At 40.7% G+C, this 26,409-nt stretch overlaps 1 protein-coding gene across 2 annotated transcripts in view; it reads right to left on the reverse strand.

Annotated features, from left to right (window-relative positions):
- The window catches only part of TMEM185A (transmembrane protein 185A), a 40,719-nt gene that overhangs the window by 2,697 nt on the left and 11,613 nt on the right, over positions 1 to 26,409 (reverse strand). Inside the window, exons 2-7 of one of the 2 annotated variants that reach the window (XM_058659123.1) lie at positions 13,177 to 13,272; positions 11,872 to 12,048; positions 9,468 to 9,675; positions 4,289 to 4,372; positions 1,178 to 1,354; positions 194 to 317 (exon numbers count right to left, since the gene is read on the reverse strand). In XM_058659123.1, coding sequence (XP_058515106.1) covers positions 194 to 317; positions 1,178 to 1,354; positions 4,289 to 4,372; positions 9,468 to 9,675; positions 11,872 to 11,930 — 652 coding nt within the window. In that variant the 5' untranslated portion in view covers positions 11,931 to 12,048; positions 13,177 to 13,272. The remainder of the gene's footprint in view (positions 1 to 193; positions 318 to 1,177; positions 1,355 to 4,288; positions 4,373 to 9,467; positions 9,676 to 11,871; positions 12,049 to 13,176; positions 13,273 to 26,409) is intronic. The other variant, XM_004598550.3, reaches the window with a different exon arrangement.

Below are 26,409 nucleotides of genomic sequence, written 5' to 3' on the forward strand. Positions count from 1 at the left end.
GGAGGGGAAGAGAGCCAGTAAGGAATACTTGGCAAGACTCAGTGATATCATGAATAACAAGAAGTGCATGGAAGGTCCCTGACTTTCCTCAGCCCTGCTTTTCCCACACATGCCTAAATTGCGTCCCTTCTCCAGCACACACACACACAAACACACACACAAAGTCAAGGACTCTAGAGCACTGAGTACATACAGTGGTTTCCTCCTTTCTGTCCAAATGTGGTTGCCATCAGAGTTATCAGCGAGAGCCACAGTGGGACAAATATTGGAATACATGAGAATGCGTTGTGGCCGTCCAGCTTGTGCACCAGCAGAATCTACAAAACGACAGTTCAGGTCCTGTTGATACAACATCTGAAAACAACCTCAGTAGGATGTCCCAGTCCATCAGGTCTCACAGGGGAATGTCTCCACCCAAGGGTCTACAGAAAGTTGTCTGTCTTTTGGGGACTGGGTGGAGCAAGCCTTCATATGTCTCCTGAGGATCAAGCAAAAGTCATCTATTCAAAATGGGCCAGCACCAGACTTTTAGGGGGAAATCACTCCTGTGTTTGTTCTAAGGAGTTATCAGTCCCCATTCTAGAATTCTCCAAAGATGCAAAGCTGAAAACCTGAGACCCAATTTTCTTTTCTGGAAAGTAGAAATCAGGAGGTGACACTATGGCATAATGAGTTAAGCCATCACCCGCAGCACTGGTACCACATTTGCGTATTCATTTGTGTCCTGGCTGCTCTACTTCTGACCTAGTTCTGCTAATGTGCCTGGGAAAGCAACTGAGCATGGCCCAATGGCTTGAACCCCTGTCCCCACATGGGAGAGTGGGAGAAGCTCCTGGCTCCTGGTTTCAGCCTGGCCCAGTCATGGCTGTTACAGCCATTTGGGGCAGTGAACCAGCAGATGAATGATGTCTCTCTCTAACTCTGCCTTTCAAAAAAAAAATCTTAACAGTAGAAGCAAAACACAGAGATGCATCCTACATAAGAGGCTTGCACCCCACTGCCAGATCTACCCTTCTCCCATAAAAGATAAAGGACTTCTCACTTCGCTGATGTGTGCTCTCTGCCTTCTCTCCCAGAGGGGATCATCACCACTTCCAGGATAGCAGACAGATTTTCCAGGCATGCAGTGTGCTGTGATAGGGAGGGCTGGGCATTTAAGGTTCCTGTAGCAGCTCACCTCAAAAGTCAGGAGAGGCACGACAATGGTCATCCAGCTCAATGCCATGGTTATATGAGTCCTTCGCTGTTCTGCAATCACATCCATAGAGCGCAAGAACAAGACAGACCACACAATGTAATAGAGGACCACTAGGCACAGAAAGGACATGAGAATCCATAGGGGGACACACACCACCTGAGGGAAGGAGAACAAAGGCCATGGGATTTAGAGCTTTTGATGCAGCCACCCTGCCAGGCCTTTCAAGACAGTCTCACCTCCCAGGACTGAACAACTTGGAGCTGTTCAGCATGGGGCCTGCCACAGGGACACCTGAGTCTCTTATCCCTCTGCCCTTCTATGGAAGTTGCACATCCAACCTCAGTGACCCTGTTTCCTGTTAGAGACTGCACTCACCTCACTCTGTCACTCACAAAGACTTTACTCCATGACTCCCTCTCATTCCTTTCTCACTCACTCACCGTACTCTCATCTGCACTTCAGTGAATCCCTCACACTTCAGTAACACTGTCTGCCAGCACACACTCACTCACAAACACACACACCTTGCTATGTCACTCACATCTTTGTCTTCCACTCACAAGCTTCACTCTGACTCACTCTACCACTCACACTTACCTGATTCTCACACCTTAAAAGGGCCACCGACTCACTCACACACATTTTTCTTTACCCACACCTCACTGTGACTCATTCCCTCACACCTATGAACTCATTCACTCATATCTCACCATGTCACTTACAAACACACACCTCATTGTGGCACTCATACCTTTGACTTCCTCATTTGCTTACACCTCACTTTGTCATTCAGTCACACCACTCACTCAATCCACTCTCACTTCACTGTCACTCATAAACCTCACCCTTACTCTGTGACATGTCACTGACACTATCACACTCACACCTATTACTCATTCAGTCATATGTCAGTGTCTCTCATACCTGATTCTGTCATTCACACTTTTTACTCAGTCAGATCTCACTCTCTCATTATCTTACACATTCACGTCTCACTTGGTCACTCATGGTCAAATCCTCACATCTTCACTGACTCATACCTCACTTTCATATACATTCATTCACTCATTCATACAAAACTGCCCCACACTCAGTAACTCAGATCTCATTCTGTCATTCACTCACTGGTGCATTCATTCACGCACAATCACTCATACACTTTCTCAGGCACTCAGGGACTCAAACATATTCTCCCAGTCATTCACTGAGTCATACAATCACCTATTCATGTAGTCATTCACACATCAAGCACTCTTGCAAGTCACTTGCTGACTTACACATAATCATTCATATCCTCACTCATATCCTCATTTACTGAAACAGTCTCTCCTTCACTTACAGTCACTAAACTTACACAAACTCATTTACATATTCACTCACATACTGACTCACACCCAATTTCATCACACACAGTCGGGAAGTTATTATTATTCAACCACTGACTCAATTCATCTACTCACACACTCAGAATTCATTTACACACATTCACTCACCCACTCACATAATCACTCACTTACACATTCATTAAAGAAGTACCCCATACAGTCTCACTCAATTACACATTCATCCAAACATTTATGCACTTACATGCATAGCTCACTTACACATGCATGCATTTACTCAGTCACCCTCACAGTCAACCCAGTAACTCATACATTTGCTTACACACAGAACTCATATACTTCCTTACATATTCACTCAAAAACATACACATTCATATACTCAGGAAGTTTCTCTCGACTAGTTTCTAGGCTTTGATTGTGGGTTTTGCTGAAGAATTTACGCAAGCTTGTTTTCCCCATCAGAGCTGGTGGGCTATTAATGACCTTAACAGGCTTACTTGCTCTCCCTTGCATAATAACACTGCTTCATCCATTGAGATCTTCACGGGATCAAGAATGAAAAAAAATTCCTATGCCTATCTGCATAGGAATCCCTAAATATTCCTCTTCCTAAAAATGTGGTCTTCTCTGACTTTGTTTCTTCCACATGAAAACAGAAACAGGTACAGTACTCTGGAGATATAAGGATGGATGCCTGAACAGTATTTTTCATTATGAATACGTCAAGAAAGAATTTTAGCAGAAGTGATTAGTTTCACCTATACTTTAATTCTGGGGCACTTATGCTTCCTAATTTTCTTCTCTTCTTCTTCTTCTCTATAATGTTTATTGGTTTTTGAAAGGTAAATTATGCTTAATACAGAAATTGGTTTGTACGTAAAGCACACATCAAGCAGCACAGAAAATAAAAATGCTAGAATGAAGTCGTAAGTCTTCTGCCTTTCTTTCCATCTGATATCTATGAATTTGCAAGCTGAAATCATGATTCTTTCTTTACTTTGTAGCTTGTCATCATTTATCTATCAAGGTTTCTATCTATCTAGTCAGTTTCCACCAAACATTTATTAAGTCAGCCACAGTTTAGAATCATGACTTAGAGCTCATCCTTGGCAAGAATTTAAATTGGTACAGCTTTTTAGAAGAGCAAGTGTACTATTAGAATGATACTTCAAAAGTTTTTGAAATTCATGTATAATTTTTTATAATACACATCTTTGACAATTAAACTTTTTAGCATCAGAATACACTCATACTTTAAATTATATTTTTCTGTGAGCTGTTTACAAGTTTCAATAAAGTTCTTACCCTATAGCCTAGCAATACTGTTTCCGCAGTATTTTCTTAAAAAATAATCACCTATTTTATGTACAAAAACATACACTACAGCATGATATAAAATTGTAGAACACTAGAAATAACAATATTCAGAAATAAGGAGATGATTTCACAAACACATTTTTAAGAGTATTTTGCACAAATTAAACTTTTAAGACCTGTGTTCATAAAGAACTTTTATTAACATGGAAAAATGCTTGTGGGACAACATTAAGGTAGAAAACAGAATAAGAAATTATATACACAGTAGGATCCCAACTATTTTTATAAAACAAAGACATAAAAATACTAACATGTCATTGCCTGGGTCATTATTCATCTGTTACTTGTGTTTTTCCAAGTTTTCTACAATGAGCACAAATTACTTTTATAATAAAACAAGAAATTTGTAAGGATTTAAGACGTTACATACAAGCCAAGGCCAGTGGATGATCTTGTCCAGTCGTAATGCAATGAATATGAACTGAAGAATGTTGACAGAACACAGGATTTCTAACTGAAAATTAAGGAAAGAATCAGTGAAAGTTATATTCAATGTTGCAGTTCTTTGGTAGCACACTGAAAGTCAATGCAAACTGTAATGCACCGAAAGCTTTACTATGTAACAGAGGAAACTTCTAAGTTGCAGCACCAGAGCATAGCTGTGCCACATCCAGGAGAAATACATGGCTTTCTGCCTTACGTGTCTGCTCAGTGGTGGCCTTACCACTCTGTGACCTAAGGCTAGATCACTGTTGGCTCAGAGCATGACCTCATTTTCAGGAGCACCAGGAACAAAGTCTGTCTGCATTGGGACCCACAAGCTTCCTTTTTGCTCTACCAATACTCACCTCTCTTTGTAAGCATCTGTGTGCTTCCTTCTTGTACCCAGGGTTTGGCCAAGCATCCCACCCTTTCCTTTCAGGTTCCTTGAGACCCTTCCCACATCGTCATCATTATGGATTCTTCATTGCATCTTTCACTTAACCTACTCCACTGATTCCTCCTAGCAGCACAGAAACGAGTCAACAACTGATTAAACACAGGAAAATCATCAAAATCAAAGAAATCCACCCCTCCCCTGATCTAGCACCTCTTAGTCTTGGCTTTCTGTGCTGCAGCCAAGCTTTGCAGACAATCGTGGTCACTTAAGCTGACAGTAGGTAACTTTTGCACGGGTGACTGATAATCAGGATGTAGCAGAACATTTCAGTTTGTATCTTCCCGAATGCCTTTATAATATGTCATTTTATTGACTACTCCTTCTTTCTGAAACCTCAGTTTCTATACTTCTAGGAACCCATCATGTGGTCTTCATGTCTTACATGTGTGGTAGGTTCTCCAGGTCCTCTCCTCTCTTTAAATGGGGATACTTCCCAGAGCCATGAACTTAGCCTGCCTTCAGGAAACCCTACACCCAAACAGGCACCCTGTCACTCAAATATTCCACCATGGGTTGCAGGAGTGGAAATTTCAGCCACATTCCTGGCTTGTTTTACTTGCTAGAGGTTGCTCTGTTGTGCACACGTCATTCTTGCCTCTCCTAGAGACACCTCAAATTAAGCCAAGCTCCAAAGGGGTTCATTGTACGCCGCATCTTGAACTGTCTCCTACCTACATCTTCTTACCTCAGTGAAAGGCACAGCAGAAGCCTAAATATCCAAACCATGAACCTGGGAAGTACCTCTACTATTTGCCCACATTATCATGTTTAGTCACCAAATCCCACCCACTCTATTGGCTAAACTTGCCCTGAATCCCAACTGTGACTAACTTAACAGACCTTCTGCATCATCAACTCTTTGTTTTAAAGATTTATTTATTTTTATTACAAAGTCAGATATACAGAGTGGAAAAGAGATAGACAGGAAGATCTTCCGTCCGATAATTCACTCCCCAAGTGAGTGCAACGGCCGCTGCTACGCCAATCCAAAGCCAGGAACCAGGAACCTCTTCTGGGTCTCCCACGCAGGTGCAGGGTCCCAAAGCTTTGGGCCGTCCTCGACTGCTTTCCCAGGCCACAAGCAGGGAGCTGGATGGGAAGTGGAGCTGCCGGGATTAGAACCGGCGCCCATATGGGATCCCGGGGCGTTCAAGGTGAGGACTTTAGCCGCTTGGCCATGGCGCCGGGCCCTGCATCATCAACTCTTACACCAGTCCACAGCCCCTACTGTTTCCCTGCCTCCAGCCTTGCCAGGCCCTGCTCACAAAGGCCCTCTAGGCTCCTCCTCACTAAGGTGACAGTCCTCACCTCACCTGCAGAATGGAATTTGTGTTTGGGCCTCAAGTCTACTGAAAGTTTTCAGTTCACAGGGCATTTAGCGACAGCAATTATTTCACATCCCTCTAGGCTAAAAGAAACAAATAACAATATAACTGGCTTAATTAAGTAGGCCTAACCTTAGTATTTCTGTCCTAAGTAGTCATTGGAAAAAAAAAATTCACATACTTCATAATAAAACTATTATTTTTAAAGTTTTATTTTTTTTTAAACCCACAATTCTCTCTTACTGGGATACATGTGCCTGTCAGCACACAGTTTCAGGAGCATTAAAAAAAGGTACTTTTACCCCCACTGCCTGCTCTTCATTTGGACTTTGGCACCAGTGCTAGTTTTATTCACAGCAACTGCTACAAATATGGCTTCCTAAAGATACAATGTCATCAAAAGTAATGTGTGACTCAACAATAAATCATGTAGTGGTCGGTATGATGTCAACAGATGTTAGGTATGACTGTGTTCCTCAAAATGTGCGCCATCCTCTGGTGCCGCGGGAGTTCACTAGGTGTGCCTTCCCTCAACTCCCACCCTTTCCTCCTTTGTTCCTGCCACATGTGTGAGGTACATATAGTCTATCTGGCTTCCAGAGTTTTCCTTCCTCTGTGTCTTAGTGTGCCTGAAAACCACTCTTGCTTCTCTCTAGCTCTGGGGCCCCCCAGAGGACCCCAACTTCTTCTCTGCATCTCCACAGGAGTCTAGCCCACCTGACCTTGCCTGCAGAATCAGATCCAAGAACTTACCTCCTAGTATCCTATTTTCTTCTCAGGGTAGTATACCTAAGAGTTCAAATATACGAAAGGCTTGTTTCTCACAAATCATGCCTCATGCAGTCCTATCCCTGGGCTATGCTTTTGCTTCCAAAACATAAAGTTCCATATTTTAATGGGTCTCTGAAACTTTCTTATCATCTACTGCCCAAGACATAACTATTCCATAACTATTCATACTGCCCCTCATGGCTTAAAGGGACCTGGAATATGGGCATAAGTGCTTTCAAATCATATAGGCTTGGAAGGACAGTATCTTTACTAATATTTGGCAGGTAAGAATCAGGATAAATGGCTTACAACACATGAGACAATCCCACTCAACAAAAAGTTTCCCTTCCAAAATGCCAGTAGTACACCACTCTTCTGTTTGGAGAAATTAAAAAAAAAAAAAAAAACTACCTAGAATGCTTTGATTTCTTTGGTTCTGTTTAGCACAAGATCTAAAAAAATATTTTGAAAGCTGACTCTACTTCATTTGCTTGTGTAATAGAGAAAAAGCACACATGTAAGAGGCATAAAACATAAATATATGTCTAGAGGGAATGGTGTCTTTAGTCAACAAAAGAGAAAAGTGATTGGGATGAAGCTGATTAAGGAGTCTGGAGCTGATACAGAAATGTGAGCTCTGGTTGGGCCTTATACCACCAGCAGCACTCTTCCTGACAACCAAACCCGGGCCGTGGTCTTGTTACCAGTACAAGTCAGGGATCACTCCCACTGTTCAAGATCAATCCCTCCCTAGTGCTATACGTCCGGGGCCTTGTTGCTTCACTGTCCCTCTTCTACTGATGTCTTTTCCTTAAACCTACATCTAGTGTTAAGGAGCACATGCCAGATCCATCTTCTGGCTCCCATATTCCTTTCTTTTTTTTTTTTTTAAAGATTTATTCATTTTTTATTACAGCCAGATATATACAGAGGAGAGACAGAGAGGAAGATCTTCCGTCCGATGATTCACTCCCCAAGTGAGCCGCAACGGGCCGGTGCGCGCCGATCCGAAGCCGGGAACCTGGAACCTCTTCCGGGTCTCCCACGCGGGTGCAGTGTCCCAAAGCATTGGGCCATCCTCAACTGCTTTCCCAGGCCACAAGCAGAGAGCTGGATGGGAAGTGGAGCTGCCGGGATTAGAACCGGCGCCCATATGGGATCCCGGGGCTTTCAAGGCGAGGACTTTAGCCGCTAGGCCACGCCGCCGGGCCCCCCATATTCCTTTCTAACCAAACCACAATCTTTTTTCCTCCAGTCCTGACCTTCATGGCTCAAAACAAACTTAGGAATCTACAGTTGTCCTTCTCTTATTCTGAAGAGCTAAGTTCTAAGACTCAATGTGCCTGAAAACATGGATAGTGCTAAACCCTATTACACTATGTTTTTTCATACACACACACACACACCCATGGTATGGTAAAGTTCATTTCTAAATCAAGCACAGTAAGAGATGAGCAACAATTAAAAGCAAAGTGGAACAATTACAACAATCTATGTCGTATCTTTTGCTTTCAAAATCTTATTATACCGTTTTGTATTTTCAGACCATGGTTGACCAAGGACAACTGAAACTTTTAAAAGAAAAATTATGGGAAAGGTAGAAGGCCACTGAGAGCCTTTAGTTCTCCTCCACATTCCATTAGCACATGCCTGGGATCTGTATACAGGACAACAGAAATGAAATCTTAGCCCTGTCCTTTATTTACTCTCTCTGAAAAACAACTGCCCCTACTTCACAGAGATGTCGTGACTAATTAGTAAGTTGGTACTACATGTGAAGTGTCTAACATAGTGCCTGGCATACAGTAAGTTCTTAAAAAATGTATTTCCACAATTATTTTCACTACTAGTATTAGTGCTATTAGTACTAGTATCCCCTAGTCAAAGGCAAAAGGACCTGGCATATAGTAAATTTTTAATCAGTTTTATCTGAACAAAGAAATATACATGTGGACAAATCAGCATGTGCCAAGCAGAAAGCAGCAGAAGTGCTAGATCACGAGGTCTCGGGCAGTAAGATCGTTGATTTTATGTGTCAATTTGGTGGGGCTGCAATTTCTTCAAACACTAAGCTAGGGGTTGTAGTAAAGGTATTTACTTTAATAAAGGAAAATACTCTCAACAAAGCGGTGGGCCTCATCCCGTCCATTGAAAGGCAAAAGATCAAAGGCCAGTTTCCTGGAGAGGAAGAAAATCAGCCTTAGGACTACAGCATCAATTCCTGCCAAGTCTCCAGTCTGGCTGCTTGCCTTAGAGAATTTAGACTTTCCGGCTCCCAGAATCACGAGAGCCAGTCACTAAAATATATCTCTCCATGTTTGTATCTGTACCCATCTTGATAAATTGATAAACTGTGTTTCTCTGCACAAGTATGGGCAGGTTGGAATAGATGGGAAGCAGGGAGAAAGCTGAAGGTCTAAGGGGCAAGCCAATAAAGGGAAACTAATATTTACATAGTTTTTAATTCTCTTATACACCATGTTCTAAAGTTAAGAATCAATCTCCTCCTATCAAAAAGAAATTGACATTAGAACAACTGGTCCCAACATTTCTTTTAAATAATGAAATCTCACCTCCAGTGACCTGTCATGTCGAAAGCCCCAAACACAGGCTGCAACAGACACGGGGGAAACGAAGAACAGCGGCATGAAGACCAGAAGCCAGAAGTGGCTTCCTCTCTCGATTCTGTCACAGACCAGAACTTCAAACATCAGCAGGAGCAAGTGGATGCCCACTGCAATTAACATGGCTTTGAACTCCACACATGTTTCTCCTTCTGCTCTATAAGGGAACAGATGAACAAGAACATCACCTCAGTTGAAAATCTCCATTAGAAACAAACAGTCCAAGGTGAGCATCACCTTACATTGGCTGATACGTTTAATTTTCTTTGTAAATCTGATTTTTAAAAATGAACAAACATGAGGTAGAAAGCTAACTTAAATCTAATCTGTTTAAAATTTCTTAATTTCGTTTCTGAGAGGGAGAGAGAAAAAGAGAGAGAGGGAACAAGAGAGGGAGGGAGAGAGAAGGAGATAAAAGGAAAGCCTGAGGCGTTATATCCACTGATTAAATCCACAATAGCTGGGGTGGGGTGGGGTGGGGCCAAAGCCAGGAGCCAAGAATGCGATCATTTCCCATGTAAGCAATAGGGACTCAATCACTTGAGCTGTGCTGTGCCTCCAGGGCCTGCATTAGGAGGAAGCTGGAGTTAGCTGCTGGAGCCAACTAGAAAACCAGGGCACTCAATATGGGACATGAGCATCTCAAAGGCCAGACCAAATGCCTGGCTCAAACCCAACTAATAGGGAATCCGTTAATTATCAAAGAACTACTGTAGGACAAGGAATTAACTTGACAACCAAAACAGACTTTAATATTTTAACAGTTTACATATATTCTCAGAATTAATGCTCATAGTTATTATTTCTCTGGCAATGCACATAAACACTTCAGCTGATTTTAAAAATCTGATAAATATTCCTTGAGACTCAGGGCCCTAATTACATTGGAAAAACCATCTTGTATAAGACATATTTCATGCAACACTAGCTTTATGAAAAATACAGGCTACATTTCAACAAGATACAATAATTATTGTAGGTGCAATTTCAAAATGTGAAAATGTTTCCCCCTGCTACTTCGTTAGGATGAATTGAATTAACACCTGCAGTTGAAACAGAAATAAAAACAAAATAATTTAAATTGTTCTCAGGAAAAAATTTAATTAGCTGCTTAAGCATCATGCATGAACTTAACTAACAACTGAAAACTGACATGGCTGCTTATCAGGAAAATGTTATGATGCCTTGAAAGGCCTACGCTGTTTATTAAAAATGCAGATGGATAACACTGATACCTATTATCTTGCTGGGATAAATACACCTAATGAGATTAGATCACATGTTATCCCTATGGGCCTGTTACGCTGGTTAATTTTAACACTGGAAAAACCACATCTATATATTCAATCACATTTACACAATTCTTTCCCTTGCCTGCTCTTAAACCAGCAAAGAACAGGGCAAATATAACCACTGACACCAAAAATGTTTATGTATTTCACTTTTCATTCTTTCAGAACAAACATCAGATATCTGAAAATATCTCATAAAAGAGAAAAGATGTATAGTTATACTGGTGATCAAGGTTTAAAAAAATGTAAGAACTTTAAAATAGTTACATGAAGAGCCTTGGCAAATGAAGGCTACTTATAAGTAGCTCTTCTAAAGTTCTTCAACATGTATGTGATTTGTAATTTGCATGATATAAATTTGAAGTTATTTTTAAAGTCTTTAGTAACCAAGAATTTTAAAAGTTGAGATGGATCAAAGTTCAATTGTTTTCCTACATCTCACAGCTCCCTCTTCCCTTCCTTCTGGGTGTTCCTTCTAGCCCCACAATCCTGGTGAAGTTTATCATAGCCCATACTCCCCAGCATGCCTTTTTCCTGTATGCAGTTTTAGACTCATAAACAGGGTCTAATGACATAAGGCTACAGAGCATCTTCCCTGCACTTAAAGGCTCTGCCTTCCTTTTTAGCATCTGGTTCTCAACTGTCTGCATTTCCCTATCTCAGATACTCAGAGCCTTCTGGCCAAGCTACCTGCTATAACCCTTGCAGGACTAGGAGATGGGGAAGAGGATGGCCCAGTTTCAAATCTGAACTGGGAAATACAGCTCCCTGTTGATCAAAGTGAGAACTATAAATGCCTTCTGAACACAAGCTGGTTTGATGCTTCCAAGTCTAGTATGGCAGAAGAGTTCTGTATTTTGAGTACCTTTTCATTACAAAGAGATTTGTAGGCTATGTGTTTTAAAAACACATAGACAGAAGCTCATTTTATCTATATTACAGTTTTTACAGAACCCCAGATAAGTAGAAAAGGAAATGGTCTTTATCACAAGTGGAAAAAAAAAACCCACAAGAACTTGTTCCCTCAGGACAAACGGACCAATTCTGTAAGGCAGGATTACCGGTATTGAGGATTTCGTGCCCAGACTCCAGTTCCAACTGATGCTCCAACAATGACCATTAACTTCCACAGCCATATTGGAGCAAAGACAGCCCAGTAACTCCACTGAATAATGCCATCCAGACGAAGGGCCAGCAGCACAGAAAACAGCAGCAGACAGGCATAGATGAGGAATTTACTAGGAGAAAAGTAAAATGATTAAATAGGATTCATTTTGACAAATATCTGATACTGAAATGGGTAGGAGTAACAGCAATATTTTTCAGTACATAAAGCAGTAATTTAACTATCAATAACTGAATAGCTGCATATATTAGACATATTCCTACTGTGTCAGTGATAAAAGAAACACAAAGATGCTTGAAGTAAATTCCTTGCTTTCCAGGGCAGAACAAGGTCTAACAGCCAGGAAAAAGCAACACAAAATCGGTCTGAGGCACCGGGAAGCAGAGGGGACAGCTCTAGTGAGATGATGAAGCATCCAGGCAGAAGGAAATAGAAACTAGTTACACTGCGCCATGGAGAACAGCAAAAGCTTGAAGATATTCAGGAAATGTTCAAGTTGTATCACTGATCACTACGTGAAAGTTTATTTTTTTAAAGGCAGCCATTTGTCATATTAATAAGGCATGCACATTTTAATACATTATATTTTCCATGACTGATTGACTTGACACACACACACACTTCCATGTCTCACACTAGAGGGAATTTCTGTAGAAGATATACTTGAAATATTAACTAAAAATTACATTACTGAGGACTTGTACTTCCATCATTGATATACCAGCAGGGTTTGTCCCCCTACCTTAAACAAAATGGACAAAATATGTGAAAGCGCATGTTGCAGACACTGGATGGCGGACAGTGAAGAACGGGGAGGCAGGAAGCAAAGGAGCTAAGCCCACCACTGTGGTAGTTTACACACAGGAGGCACTTTCCAGGCTGCAACAAACGTGGATAAAAAACAGCCTTTGAGGCCAGCATCTGGTCAGCTGCCTGTGATGCTGACTTTCCAGATGGACTCTGGTTTGTGTTCCAGATGTTCCACTTGTCATCTGGCTCCCTGCTGGTGACTTAGGAAAAGCAGCAGAGGACGGCCAAAGTGCCTGGGCCCCTGCCATGCATATGGGAAACCCAGACGAGGCTCTAGTCTTGGCTTGAGTCTCGTTCCACCTTGACTACTGCAGACGTTTGAGGAGGGAACCACAAACCCATCCCGAACCTCTCTTTCTGACTCTGTAACTTTGACATTCAAATAAGTAAACCAATCTTAAAAAAATAAAACAGCCCTGTCATTAATTACTTTAGATGCAAATTATCTGACAATTTAAAGTCAACGATGATTGGATGGGTTAAATAAGGCCGCTTTTATATGCTGTCTAGAAGAAACTTCACCTATCTGTAAAGTAACAGATTAAAAGAAAAAGGAGAGGGCCCAGCAGCATGGCCAAGCGGCTAAAGTCCTTGCCTTCAATGCACCGGGATCCCATATGGGCACCGGTTCTAATCCCAGCAGCTCTACTTCCCATCCAGCTCCCTGCTTGTGGCCTGGGAAAGCAGACGAGGATGGTCCAAAGCCTTGGGACCCTGCACCTGCATGGGAGACCCGGAAGAGGTTCCTGGTTCCGGGCTTTGGATCGGCGCAGCACCGGCCGTTGCGCTCACTTAGGGAGTGAATCATTGGACAGAAAATCTTCCTCTCTGTCTCTCCTCTCTGCATATCTGACTTTGTAATAAAAATAAATAAGTCTTTTAACAACTCGCCACAAATTTAGCAAGTAAAAATAAAACTTACAGTGCTGCATGGAAAATGGTCACTGGGTTTGTTTTCATACTCAGAGTCTCACAAAGCCAAAAAATCCAGATGTCTACTGGTGGTACTCTTAACAGGAGAATGAGCAGAACCTACTTCCAAACTCATTTAAGTTCATTTGCTGAATCTAGGGTTTTTTGGGAATTCCAGGATTGAGGTTTCTGTTTCTCTGCTGGCTGTCAGCTGGGAGCCATCTTTAGATACTAGAGGTCCTATATTTCATGCTTCAATTTTTTTCTGAAGTCTTCTACTATATCTCTTTTGCTTCCAGTCAGGAAAAGTTCTGTGATTTCAAGAGTTCATGTGATTAAATCAAATCTATCCAGATAAATCATGCTACTTACCATAACCGGAAGTCCATTGCTATGTTAATGAAAATTCTAAACATGTACCCAATTAATTGGATTTAGGTCCAATTAAATGATAATATAGGTACTAATGTGAATGAGTTTTCCAGATAGAATATTATCAACTAATCTTAAAATATGCAGATCATCCTGGATTATGCTGGTGGGCACAAGGCTTTAAAAGAAAAGGAAGGCAAAAGAATAATATAAAAAAAAATGTTGCGAAAGAAGAGAGATGAGGTAGAAGAAATCAGATTCCAAACACAAGGATTTGAAATGCCATTGCTGGCTTGTAAGACAATGAAACCATGAATCCAAGGAGGCAAGCGGCCTCAAGAAGCTGAGGATGATAGAGAACAACAAGGAAAGCTTAGAACCAGACAGGAAACGGTCAGCGGGGATGCACTTGTAACTCACTGGGTGGGACACAAAGATTAGTCACTCCTCACTGGGGTATTGAAGATTTCTCTGCACACCCCTCCTAAAACTGTTCACCTAAACTGTTGACATATGTCTTGTTGGAGTTATAAGCCAGTCTAGACTACCCGAAAAACAGCCAGGTTCAGCAAAATCATGCTTCAACGCTATAAACTGCTAAATACTAAAATTAAAATAGACATGAGACAGCTGCATAGTAATCTATAGCCATTTTAAGGTGCATAGAACCCTGTTGAATATAAACTAATAATTGAAATATCAATGAAGAAGTCACAGGATGTGGTCAAGAACTTGCATTCTTTTTTTTTTCTTTTAATATATTGGTTACTCAATACCATGTCAATTAATTCCATAACATTATAAATTGTTGCTAATGTTATGTTGGGGCTTTTAATTGATCGGGATGACGCTCTGCCGGCTCTGCCTTCAGACCAGAGATGGTCTCCCCAAGAAACCGTTGAACTTATCTGGACAAAAAGATGCTGGACTTTATGCTTGGTAGATGCTTTCAATGAAAGAATCTCAACTGAATTTGAACTGTGGTAATGCAACAAGGTGGAGGAATCCACCATGGGGGGAGGGTTTGGGGAGGGGTGGGGGGAATTCCAGTGTCTATAAAACTGTGTCACATAATGCAATGTAATCAATAAAAAAAAAAAAAGCTGAGAATGACTTGCGGCTGAAAGCCAACAGGAAAATGTGTATCTTCTATCCCTGCCACAGCAAAACACTACATTCTGACAACAGCCCACCTGAGTCTGCAAGTAGATTAATGATTAATCCCCAGAGCCTCCAGAAAGGAAACACCATTAACATCTTCATTTCAATCCTGTGATACTCTAAGCATAAGACGCAATGAAGGGATACCTATATTTCTTATGTAAAAGAAACAAAATCAACCCGTGAACTATAGTTTATATAGCTTTTTTCCTTTAAAACAAAAGGGTTTTTTTTTTTTAATTGGAAAGGAAGACCTACTGAGATAAAGAGTTACACAGAGAAGGAGTTACAAAGAGAAAGATCTTCTGTTCGCTGATTTACTCTCCAAGTGGCTGCAATGGCCAGAGCTGAGCCTATCTGAAGCCAGGAGCCAGGAGCTTCTTACTGGTCTCCCACGTGAGTATAGGATCTTAACGCTTTGGGCCATCCTCTACTATTTCTGCAGGCCACAAGCAAAGAGCTAGAAGGGAAGTAGAGTAGCTGGGACTTGAAGCAGCGCCCATACACGATCCTAACACATGCAAGATAAGGATTTTAGCCACTAGGCTATCACACCGGGCCAGCTTATACAGTTTTAAGCCAGTGAGTTTTGCAAACATGTCACAATAACAATAGAAACTGTAACTTAAATGCACATATAAAGTACCCTTTTCTATGTCATGACATATTCACAAGTTCAAGAGTGCAGAATCTGGATATGTTTTGGGTCATTATGATTACCATAATAAACATCAAAATACAGTTTGAACAAGGAATATTATTAGGAACAAAACAGGCAATTCATAATGATAAAAGGGTTAATCTGTCAGAAGACTGAATAATTGTAAATACATGTAAAGCTTTCAAATACATGTAAAATTATTAAGCAAAAGAATGCAAAAACCTAGAATTATAAATAGAAATTAATACCCTTTGCTCAGTAACTGACAGAACACACAAATAAAGTTACTGGAGGCTTACATACATGATATTTATACATGATTGAAGCAACACTATCAACCAGGTTGACCTAATTGATAAAGTTCTCCCAACACCAGCCGAATAGCAATCTTTTTAAAGTTCATTTAGAATATTCACCGATACAGACTGTGTTCTGTGTTTTAAAATAAGTATGACCAAATTTAAAAGAATTGCAACCATGTGAAGTAAATCTCTAAACACACAGGAATGAAATCAAAAACCAATAACAAGAAGATATTTAAAAATTAAATACACATTAAAATAATTCATAGGATAAAAATATGAAAAATTTAAAAATATTTTGAACTGAAAGTAAAAATGTAACCTACTAAAATTTGTGAGATACAGCTAAAGCAGTACTTACTAAAGGAATATCATCAAATGCTTAAATACAAACTCTGAAGAGAAGGGTATTTTTTAAAAGTAAACAAAACAAAGGAAATACATGCAAACAAAAATTAATGAAATAACATGAGAAAGATAAGAGAAAAAGTTATGATAGCAAAAGCTGGTTCTTTGAAAACATTTAAAAATGAGAAATCAATAGCAAGAGTGATCAGAAAAAAAAGAGCAGACAAATTATCCAATCAGAATGATAGGGCAGTCATTGTGGCAAAACAGGCTAAATTCCACTTGCAGGTCTTATCAGAGTGCTGCTTCAAGTCCTGGTTACCTCTGCATGTAATCCAACTTCTTGCTAATGCATCCAGGGAGGCAGCACACGATGGTTCAAGTGCTTGGGACCTGTCTCTCGGGTGGGAGACCAGATGAAGTTCCGAGCTCCTGCCTTCAGCCTGGCCCAGCCATCATTTTTGTGGGCACTTAGGGAGTAAACCAGCAGATTGGAAGATGTCTTTTCCCTCTCCTTCTAACTCTGCCTTTTAAGCAAAAAGAAAACTTTTTTTTAAAATAAAAGTGGGGATATCACTCCAAGTCCTGCAAATATTTGAGGGATAAGATAAAATATATATTATGAACAACTTTATGCCAGTAACAGTGAGGAATGACTAGAACCTTGGCACTGGAGGCCTCCGCCCTTTTGGACTCTGTACTATTTTAGAAATCTGCCTCCCTTTCCCACGGCTTGCACATTTCACACCATTCTGGTTGCCCACCAATCCCTCACAGCCCCTCCCCTATTCCTGGCCCACCTACCAATCTCCTGCAGTTTTGACAACCCTATCTACCAATGGCTCATGGCCGTCCTCCCACCCACTTCGGTTTCTTCTTTCTCTTCTCCTGAATATACTGCAGCTTCCTGGCCTGGCTCCCCCGTCCTCTTTCATCCCCAGCTTCCCCATTCCCCTTGTAGCCTCATCCTGCCAATTTTGCAGGAGACATTTTCTTTCTCTCTCTAGCCAAAGCCTCTGCTCCCATTCCTACCCTGCTGGAATAAAGGACCTCCTAAGTATCTCACCGTTTCTGGTGTTGCGGCTTATGGCGGCAAACTTATGCTGAAAAAAGGACTTCGCTTCAGGAATTAGCTGTGTGTAAGAACTTAACTGCATCTAAAAACTAACAGTAACTTTCTGGAAAGAAAGGCAATATCAAAGTTAGCAGAAGAACAAATAGATACTCTCATATCAATGTATCTATTAAGGAAACTAAAATCTAGTTAAAATTCTTTCAACAGCAAATACCAGGCCCTGACAAAATTCAGTTTACATATAAGAATGATACAGCACCGATTCTTTACAAACTCTTGAACAAAAACTATATGTGGTTGAACATTTTTTATTATATATATATGTATATTATTTTAGATGGTGTTAACATAGTTGATTGGGGTGGGATAGATCAAGGGTTATAGAGAAGTATATGATCAATGTTTTCCCAATTTTCTATCACTACTTCCTGTTTTTTTTGGGGGGTTGGGGGGGATAAGGAGAGAAGCCATGCCCAGCCTCCCAACCACCCTAGTACCCAGGGACAGGGAATACCAACCCGACATCAACTCAGGGTCCCAATGTGGCACACATTCTGAGGGTTCTGCCCAGGTGGTTTTGATAGTTCTGAAATGTTGTTGATCTCGCCAATCCAAGGATGAGGGAGCCTTTCAAATATCCATTGGCTAACATAGTTGACCTCGAAGTTTCCATTCGCCCAGATATTTGCTGTCATCATCTGGCTGGGACAGTTGTCCAATTTGTGTTGTTCTCCTCTCTCTGGGATGGTACAGATGTCCCTTGCAGGGCTCAGTGGGCTGCCATATCCTCCACGTGGATCTGGGCCACCTGTCTACAACTCTGTCCTTTCCACTGAGGAGGACCAGTTCTTGCGACCCATGCCCGCTGCACCCCCACCCCCAGGGCTCACTGATCCGGCACCTACCACACAAGTGTGCCAAAGGACCCAGGCCAGAAGACCCAGCACCTACTGTGCAGGTGGGTCCAAGGATCCAGGCCAGAAGTCCCAGTCCCTCCCACTGGGTTCATGAACCCACTGTGCTGGTGGGCCAAGGACTCGAGCCAGATGACCCAGGTCCCACCAGATCTCCCACCCCTGGGGCTCACATACCTGGCACCCACCACATAGGCAGACTAAGAATCCAGGAAAGGTGACTCGAATCCCACTGGACTCCCTCTCCACAGGACTCAGGGATCCGGCACCCACCGTGCAGGTGGGCCAAAGAACCCAGGCCAGGTGACCAAAGTCCCACCAGACACCTCCTCCCCCGGGACTCATGGACCCGGCACCCACCGCATAGGCAGGTCAAAATGAAGAGAAAAGCAGGACCCCACTTCCTCTGAGAACTCTAAGGATGAATCCGCTACTGGCCTTTGCTAGTTTCTGAAATGATACTCCTTGACTTACAGATCTTTCCTCCTTTATCATAACATCATTCAGGATCTTCAAATTCCTTTTTTTCTGCTTCCATCAAATGGCCTTCTCCTCTTAATAATATCTGCCTCTATCTCTCTTTCATAAGAATACTTGTGGTTGCATTTATGGATCTTCTGGATATTACAGGCAAATACAGTCATATAAAGATCTTCCGAGTAACCACGTCATTTGCCATGGAAGATGATATTCAAAGGTTCAATGGAAGTGGTTCTCTTTGAAGGCTACACTCACCATATTAACCAAGTTATTCTAAATATTCAAGAAACTCTCAATGAAAGTCCCAGCAGAATATTTTGAAGAAACTGACATTCTGTCTCTGAAAGTTATATGAAAATGCAAAGGCTCCAGAATGCACAAAAAAATTGTGAAAAAGAGTAATGTTGGACAATATACGCTACGTACTTTAAACGCTCACTATAAAGTCGGCTATAATAAGCAAGACAGTGTGGTTCGGGCATAAGGAAAACATACAGAACATAAGAAAGTTCAAAAACAGGTCCACACATTCATATGCTCAGTAAATTTTTAAGTGCCAAACCAATTTAATGGAGAAAGGTTTGATTTCAAGAAATGGTTCTAGAATAACTACATAGATTAAGGAAGTGCACCTTCAATCCTGACTTCAAAACTCACAAAATATTTATGTAAAATGGATCACAGATATAAATGTAATATCCCAAACTATGAAATATCCAAAACATGTAGGAAAAAAGATACTTGCCACACAGATTTTGGCAAACATTTCCTAAATGAGTTAAAAAAAATTAGACTTCTCCAAAAATAAATTTTTTAACTCTACAAAAGACACACTAAGAAAATGAAAAACAAATTTCCCACAAATTGGGAAAGCATATTTTGAAAACATGTATTTGATTCCCTACCTATGTCCAGTAAATTGGTAGTTTTACAACTTTAAAACAAGAAAGCAACCTGATTAAACATGGCCAAAAATACAGAGACACCCATCAAATAAGCTACACAAAAAGTAAACAAGCACATGAAAGATGCTCAATATTTTCAATCATTAAGATGCAAATTAAACCACAATAAGAGAACACTACTCACTACAATTACAAAAAAGGTAATGATTAACCATAACAGGTGTTGCCAAGGAGGTGCTACAACTAGAACTCTCATGTATGTTGGTGGGAATGCCAAACAATTAAGCTGCTTTGGAAAAAACATTGGCAGTATTTTAAGTATACAGTTATTTTATGACCCAGTAACCCCACAACTAGATACTTATCCAAGAAAAAGGAGTGACTTGAAACAACCCAAATGTCCATAAATGTATGAATTGTTCAGCCAACTGTGATACATTCATTCTATGGAATACAAATTAGCAGTGACAAGGAACAAGCTATAGATGTATACAAATACGTGCATAAAATTGAAATGCACTGTGCTAATACAATACACTGTAAATGTTAAATTATTTGGTATTCTGTCTATAGGTAAAACTATAGACAGAAAGTAAAGCAGCACACTTGCTAGTGGCTGTGCTAACTACACAGGGCTATGAAGGAATCTTCTGTAGTGATGAGACTGGTCTTTATATCTCTGGGTGGTAGATAATGCAATTATACAAATTTGTCAAAACTTAAAACAACTTTCCACTAAAATTATAAATTTTAATTTATAAACTAAACATTTAACTTGTAACTATACGTTTAACAAGCATTTACTAACTGGCATATACAGGGGACATGATAACAAAAAACAAAGGAAGACATAAAAGTCCTTTCCAGTACATTAAAAATGTTCAATATCACTAGTCATCATGAAGATGCAAATCAAACTACATTGAAATATCATTTTCTACCATTTACACCGACTACTATCAAAGGCAAAAGGGGATCAGCATCTGGCACCAAAACAGCATCTGGGAAGCCCACTTCCCATGTTGGAGTCCCTGGATTCAGCTCCCACCCCTGCTTTGGATTCTAGCTTTCTGCTGACACACAGCCTGGGAGGCAGCAGGTTTGAGACCAGCTCAACTGAGAGACCTGGCTCCTAGCTTTGGCCTACCAGGTACCAGTTGTTGCGGGCATTAGGGTACTGAACCAATAAGACACCAGTTTCTCTTTATGTCTGTTTTTCTCTCGGTCTTTTGTCTGATTTCATGTAAAATAAATAAATGATTCAAGAAAAAGAACAATGAATGCACTGGGATCCCATGTGGGCCCCAGTTTGTGACCCAGCTGCTCTATTTTCTGTCCAGCTCTCTGCTTGTGGCCTAGGAAGTCGGTGGAGCATGGCCCAAGGCCTTGGGATTCTATACCTGCATTAGGGACCCAGAGGAGGCTCCTGGCCCCTGGTTTCAGATCAGCTCAGCCTCAGTCATTACAGCCACTTGGGACCAGTGGACAGGGGATCTTTCTCTCTCCCTCCCTCTCTCTGTAAATCTGACTTTTCAATAAAAAAGAAAGAGAAACTAGAAATAGACCTGCCTGATGATCTAGCAACCCCACTACTGGCATGTGCCCAAAAGACAGGAACTCCCTGCACCAAAGAGATACCAGTGGCGCCATGTCCACAGCAGGACCAGTCACAACAGCCAAAATATCAGATTATCGGATAAAGCAAACATGGTATATACATATAATGGAATATTATTCAACTATAAAACAAAATAAGGAAGAGGAAATCCCTGAGTCGAAGGAACTGTATCATGAAAAAAAATTTTTTTTAATGAAACCCTATTATTAGTAGAAAAAATGGTTCATGTTCAGTGAAATAAGCCAAATAGAAAGATAAATACTGTGTGTTTTCCCTTATATGTGGGAGTCAGAATTTTTTAAAAGCCCATGTATATCATCACTTTTGCTGCAAATATGGTGTTTTGTCCAACTTCATATCTGCCAAAGAAACTGACAGGAATTATATACTATTGTAGTCTTAATGACCACTTTAACATCTATATGAGTAAATTCTTTCATTTGTTGTTTATAACTCTCATTTGGTTTCCTGAAGGACTATGGTTGCTTTGCTTTGAACTCTTTTAGTCTTTGACTATAACACAAATTGAAAAAGTTACTGCAATAAAATAATAAAATATTAAGCTGAAAAGTATCTTTTAAAAAGGCTATATATAGGGCCGGCTAAAGTCCTCGCCTTGAATGCCCCGGGATCCCATATGGTCACCGGTTCTAATCCCAGCAGCTCCACTTCCCATCCAGCTCCCTGCTTGTGGCCTGGGAAAGCAGTTGAGGACGGCCCAAAGCTTTGGGCTCCTGCACCCGTGTGGGAGACCTGGAGGAGGTTCCAGGTTCCTGACTTCGGATCGGCGCAGCACCGGCCATTGTGCTCACTTGGGGAGTGAATCATCGGATGGAAGATCTTCCTCTCTGTCTCTCCTCCTCTATGTATATCCGCCTTTCCAATAAAAATAAATAAATCTTGGGGCTCGGCAGTTTGGCCTAGTGGCTAAGGTCCTTGCCTTGATCCCATATGGCCGCTGGTTTTAATCCCGGCAGCTCCACTTCCTCTCTGTCTCTCCTCCTCTTAGTATATCTGACTTTGTAATAAAAATAAAATAAATCTTAAAAAAAAAATAAAACTGAAAAAAAGGCTATATATATATAGTTCTAAGAATGTACAGTAAGGCGAACCCTTGTACATCATCGGTAGAAATTTAAACGAGTACAATAACTGCAGAAAAAAGTATGGAGGATCCTCAAAAAACTAAAACTAGGGCTAATATTTCATTTTGATTACTGTTTATAGCCATTGTCTATACTCTTGAGAAACACTGTTTTTTTTCTACTTACTACTTATTCTTTTTTTTAAATTACACTTCACTTATTTTTTTAAAGATTTATTTATTTTTATTGAAAAGGCAGATATACAGAGGAGGAGGAGAGACAGAGAGGAAGATCTTCCATCTGATGATTCACTCCCCAAGTGACCGTGACGGCCGGTGCTGCACCTATCTGAAGCCGGGAACCAGGAACCTCTTCCAGGTCTCCCACACGGGTGCAGGAACCCAGTGCATTGGGCCGTCCTCGACTGCTTTCCCAGGCCACAAGCAGGGAGCCGGATGGGAAGTGGAGCTGCCAGGATTAGAACCAGCGCCCATATGGGATCCCGGGGCATTCAAGGCGAGGACTTTAGCCGCTAGGCCACGCCGCCAGGCCCTACTTGCCACTTATTGAATTCTTTAGTGGAATTTATTATAAAATAAAGTGAACATATGCAATTGTAATATGAAAAGGAAAAGAAAGGCAGGAGGAAGGGGGATGGGAACACGGGCATAACAGAAGGTATAGCGGGAAGTATCGTCATACTCTTCAATCTGCACATACACAATTTGTTCACTTTATAAAAATAAGAAATTAAACTACAAAAACCCTAAAACTAGGACTACATATGACCCAGCAATGTCACTACTGGGCATATATATAAAGGAAATCAAATCAGTTTGTCAAGAGGTATCTGTAATCCCATTTATACTGCAACACAAGTGTCCATCAACTGATGAAATGACAAAGTGTGGCACATGATTTTATATACAATGAAATATTATGTGACCATTAAAAAGATGAAAACTGTCATTTGTGTAGCATGGGCAGAGCCAGAGTCACTATTTTAATGAAGTATCAAAGAATCTCACTGATAAGAGGAGACATAAACATTTTTGTGGAAAATGGAATTAAAAGATTAGTTTATTTCCATGCAAAAATATTTTAAAATCTATACATAGGATGAATATTCAAAAAGCTCATGGAAAATGCCTAGTGTGAAAAAACTGCCTGCATTTCATATTTTTCTTGAACCAAAATAAATGTATCTCTCTAGCCCATTTTCCAAGTACCCTTCTACGGAAAATCTGGAAATGTTCATTTAACAAGAAGCTGAGGGCAGAATGGTAGTTTCCAGATGATTCAGCAAGTGTGGGTGAGAGAAGCTTGGGGGAAAGTTATTTAACTGATACCATCTTCTAGTTACGTAAGAGACAGAAGTCCCAGTGCTCTATTACACAGGAGGGTGATGCTAAATAACAATGGTATATTGTATACTATTTGAGCAAAATAAAAGGTTAGGAAAAAAGCTTTTGGGTGTTTAAAACAGTACAATGGTAAATATTTAAAGACATTTTTATTTTGATTTGAACATTACAAAATGTATTCATACATCAAAAAAGCACAGAATGTCCCATAAATATGTGATTTTAACATACTCTTCAAAAACAACAAAAAAATTTCTTTAATAGAGTTAAATTTTCCCACACATAAAATACACTTCAGGGCCCAGTGCAGTAGCCTAGTGGCTAAAGTCCTTGCATTGCATGTGTCCAGATCCCATATGGGTGCCAGTTCAAGTTCCAGCTGCTCTGCTCCCCTTCCAGGCTTGTGGCCTGGGAAAGCAATATAGAACAGCCCAAAGCGTTGGGACCCTGCACCCACAGGGAGACCCAGAAGAAGCTCCTGGTTCCTGGCTTCAGATCAGCTCAACTCTGGCTGTTGCAGTCATTTGTGGAGTGAACCAGCAGATGGAAGATCTTTGTCTCTTCTTCTCTCTGTAAATCTGACTTTCCAATAAAAAATGAATGAATAACTAAAGAAAAATATACTTCAACAAGCTTGGTGCCTATAGTGATCTGCGCATATACACACATAACACCACAACATTCATTGAATGTATAAGCAATGTCAGCTACTGATCTGCTGTTTATGCATTATCTTATTTAAGCCTCATTTAAAACCTTATTTAAGTGGACCTTTTTCATTATTTTCATCTTACATATGAAGTATGCAGGCTTTTATGTTTTTAAAAAGTGTAAAACCTACACTTGACTCTAACATACTTCTGAGTTCACTATATTGATTTTGCACTGATGACTAGGTATGTTTAGAAAAATATTTGAATAAACACATAGAGAAGTTAAAGTTCTCTCCACTGGCAAGAATACAAGACAATTTATACACTCTTCTGTTTTTGATATCCGAATTTTCTACAGGGTACACTTACTGCTTTTGCACTTCACAAAATAATACATCTAGTTGTGGGGATCAGTCTGGGGGTCACAGCCTGTGGTGCCAGCATCCCATAGGGATGTCAGTTCATGTCCCAGCTGTTCCACATCTGATTCAGCTCTGTGCTGGTAATCCTGGAAAGCAATGAGGATGGGCCAAGTCCCTTGGCCTCTGTCCCCACATGCAAGACCTGGAGGAGGCCCCTGGCTCCTGGCTCCTAGCTTCAGGCTTTAGATTGGCATTTGAGCGTGAAGCAGCGGATGAAATTCTCTCTCTGTGTCTGTAAATCTGCATTTGAAATACAAATAAATAAATCTTTAAAATAATACATGCAGTTAGGAAAAGAGAAGGCAGAGTTTTAAGGACATGGGACCCACAAAATTAAACTCAGTAGCAAATGTCCAAGAGGGTAAACTATAGTGGGACCGACCATCAGATCTAGAGGAGTAGCTTCTTTGTTTCCTAATATTCTTATCCCTATAATTAGGGTAACAATTTGTACCTTATAAAGTGGTTGAAAATCAAAAGCAATAAACATGCAAAGAACTCTTATAGAGCACCGAATTAGTTGTTAACAATACTTTTAGCACTGGGACACTTTTACACTCTTCAAAAATATTTAAAATTTACTTGAAAGCCAAAGCTACAAAGAAAGAGAGAGAGAGAGGTGACAAGAGACAGAGGTTGTGCATCTACTGGTTCACTCTCCAAATGGCCACGACAGCTAAGGCTGGGCCAGGCTGAAGCCAGGAGCCAGGTGTTTTCCCTGAGTGTCCCTTCTAAGTGGCAGGGTCTAAAGACCCTGGGCCATCCTCGACTGTTTTTTTTTTTTCCAGATCACTAGAAGGAAGTAGATAGAATTGGAGCAAGCCAGTATTGAACCTGCATCCTTATGGATGTCATAGTCACAGGCAGCAGGCAACATTACCAACTATGCCACAATGTTGTGCCCTGGCACTCCAAATTTTAGAATTTTTGAATGTCATAACAAAGAAATGACAAATATTTAAGCCAATAGGTCTGCTAATTACTCTGATTTGTTAATCACAAATGCATATATACAACAAAGCACCAATTTCTGCTCCATGAATTTATACAAATATTATATGCCAACAAATTGTTCTAAAAGACCTATTTCTTTATATGAAAGGTAGAATTGGAGAGAGAGAAAGAGAGAGAGAGAGAAAGAGAGAGAGAGAGATAGAAAGATATCTTCCATTATTGGCTTACTCCCCAATTAGCTGGGGTTGGGCCTGTTTGAAGGCAGGATCCAAGCGCTTCTTCCAGGCCTCCGAGGTAGGTGTAAGTGCCAAGGATTTGAGCTATCTTCTCTTGCTTTCCCAGGCACATTAGCAGGGAGACCTATTCAAAGTGGAGCATCCAGAACTCAAATCTGTGCCCATATGGGATGCTGGCATCATAAGTGGCAGCTTTATCCA

Source organism: Ochotona princeps, chromosome X (genome assembly GCF_030435755.1).
Source record: "Ochotona princeps isolate mOchPri1 chromosome X, mOchPri1.hap1, whole genome shotgun sequence".
Lineage (NCBI taxonomy): Eukaryota > Metazoa > Chordata > Mammalia > Lagomorpha > Ochotonidae > Ochotona > Ochotona princeps.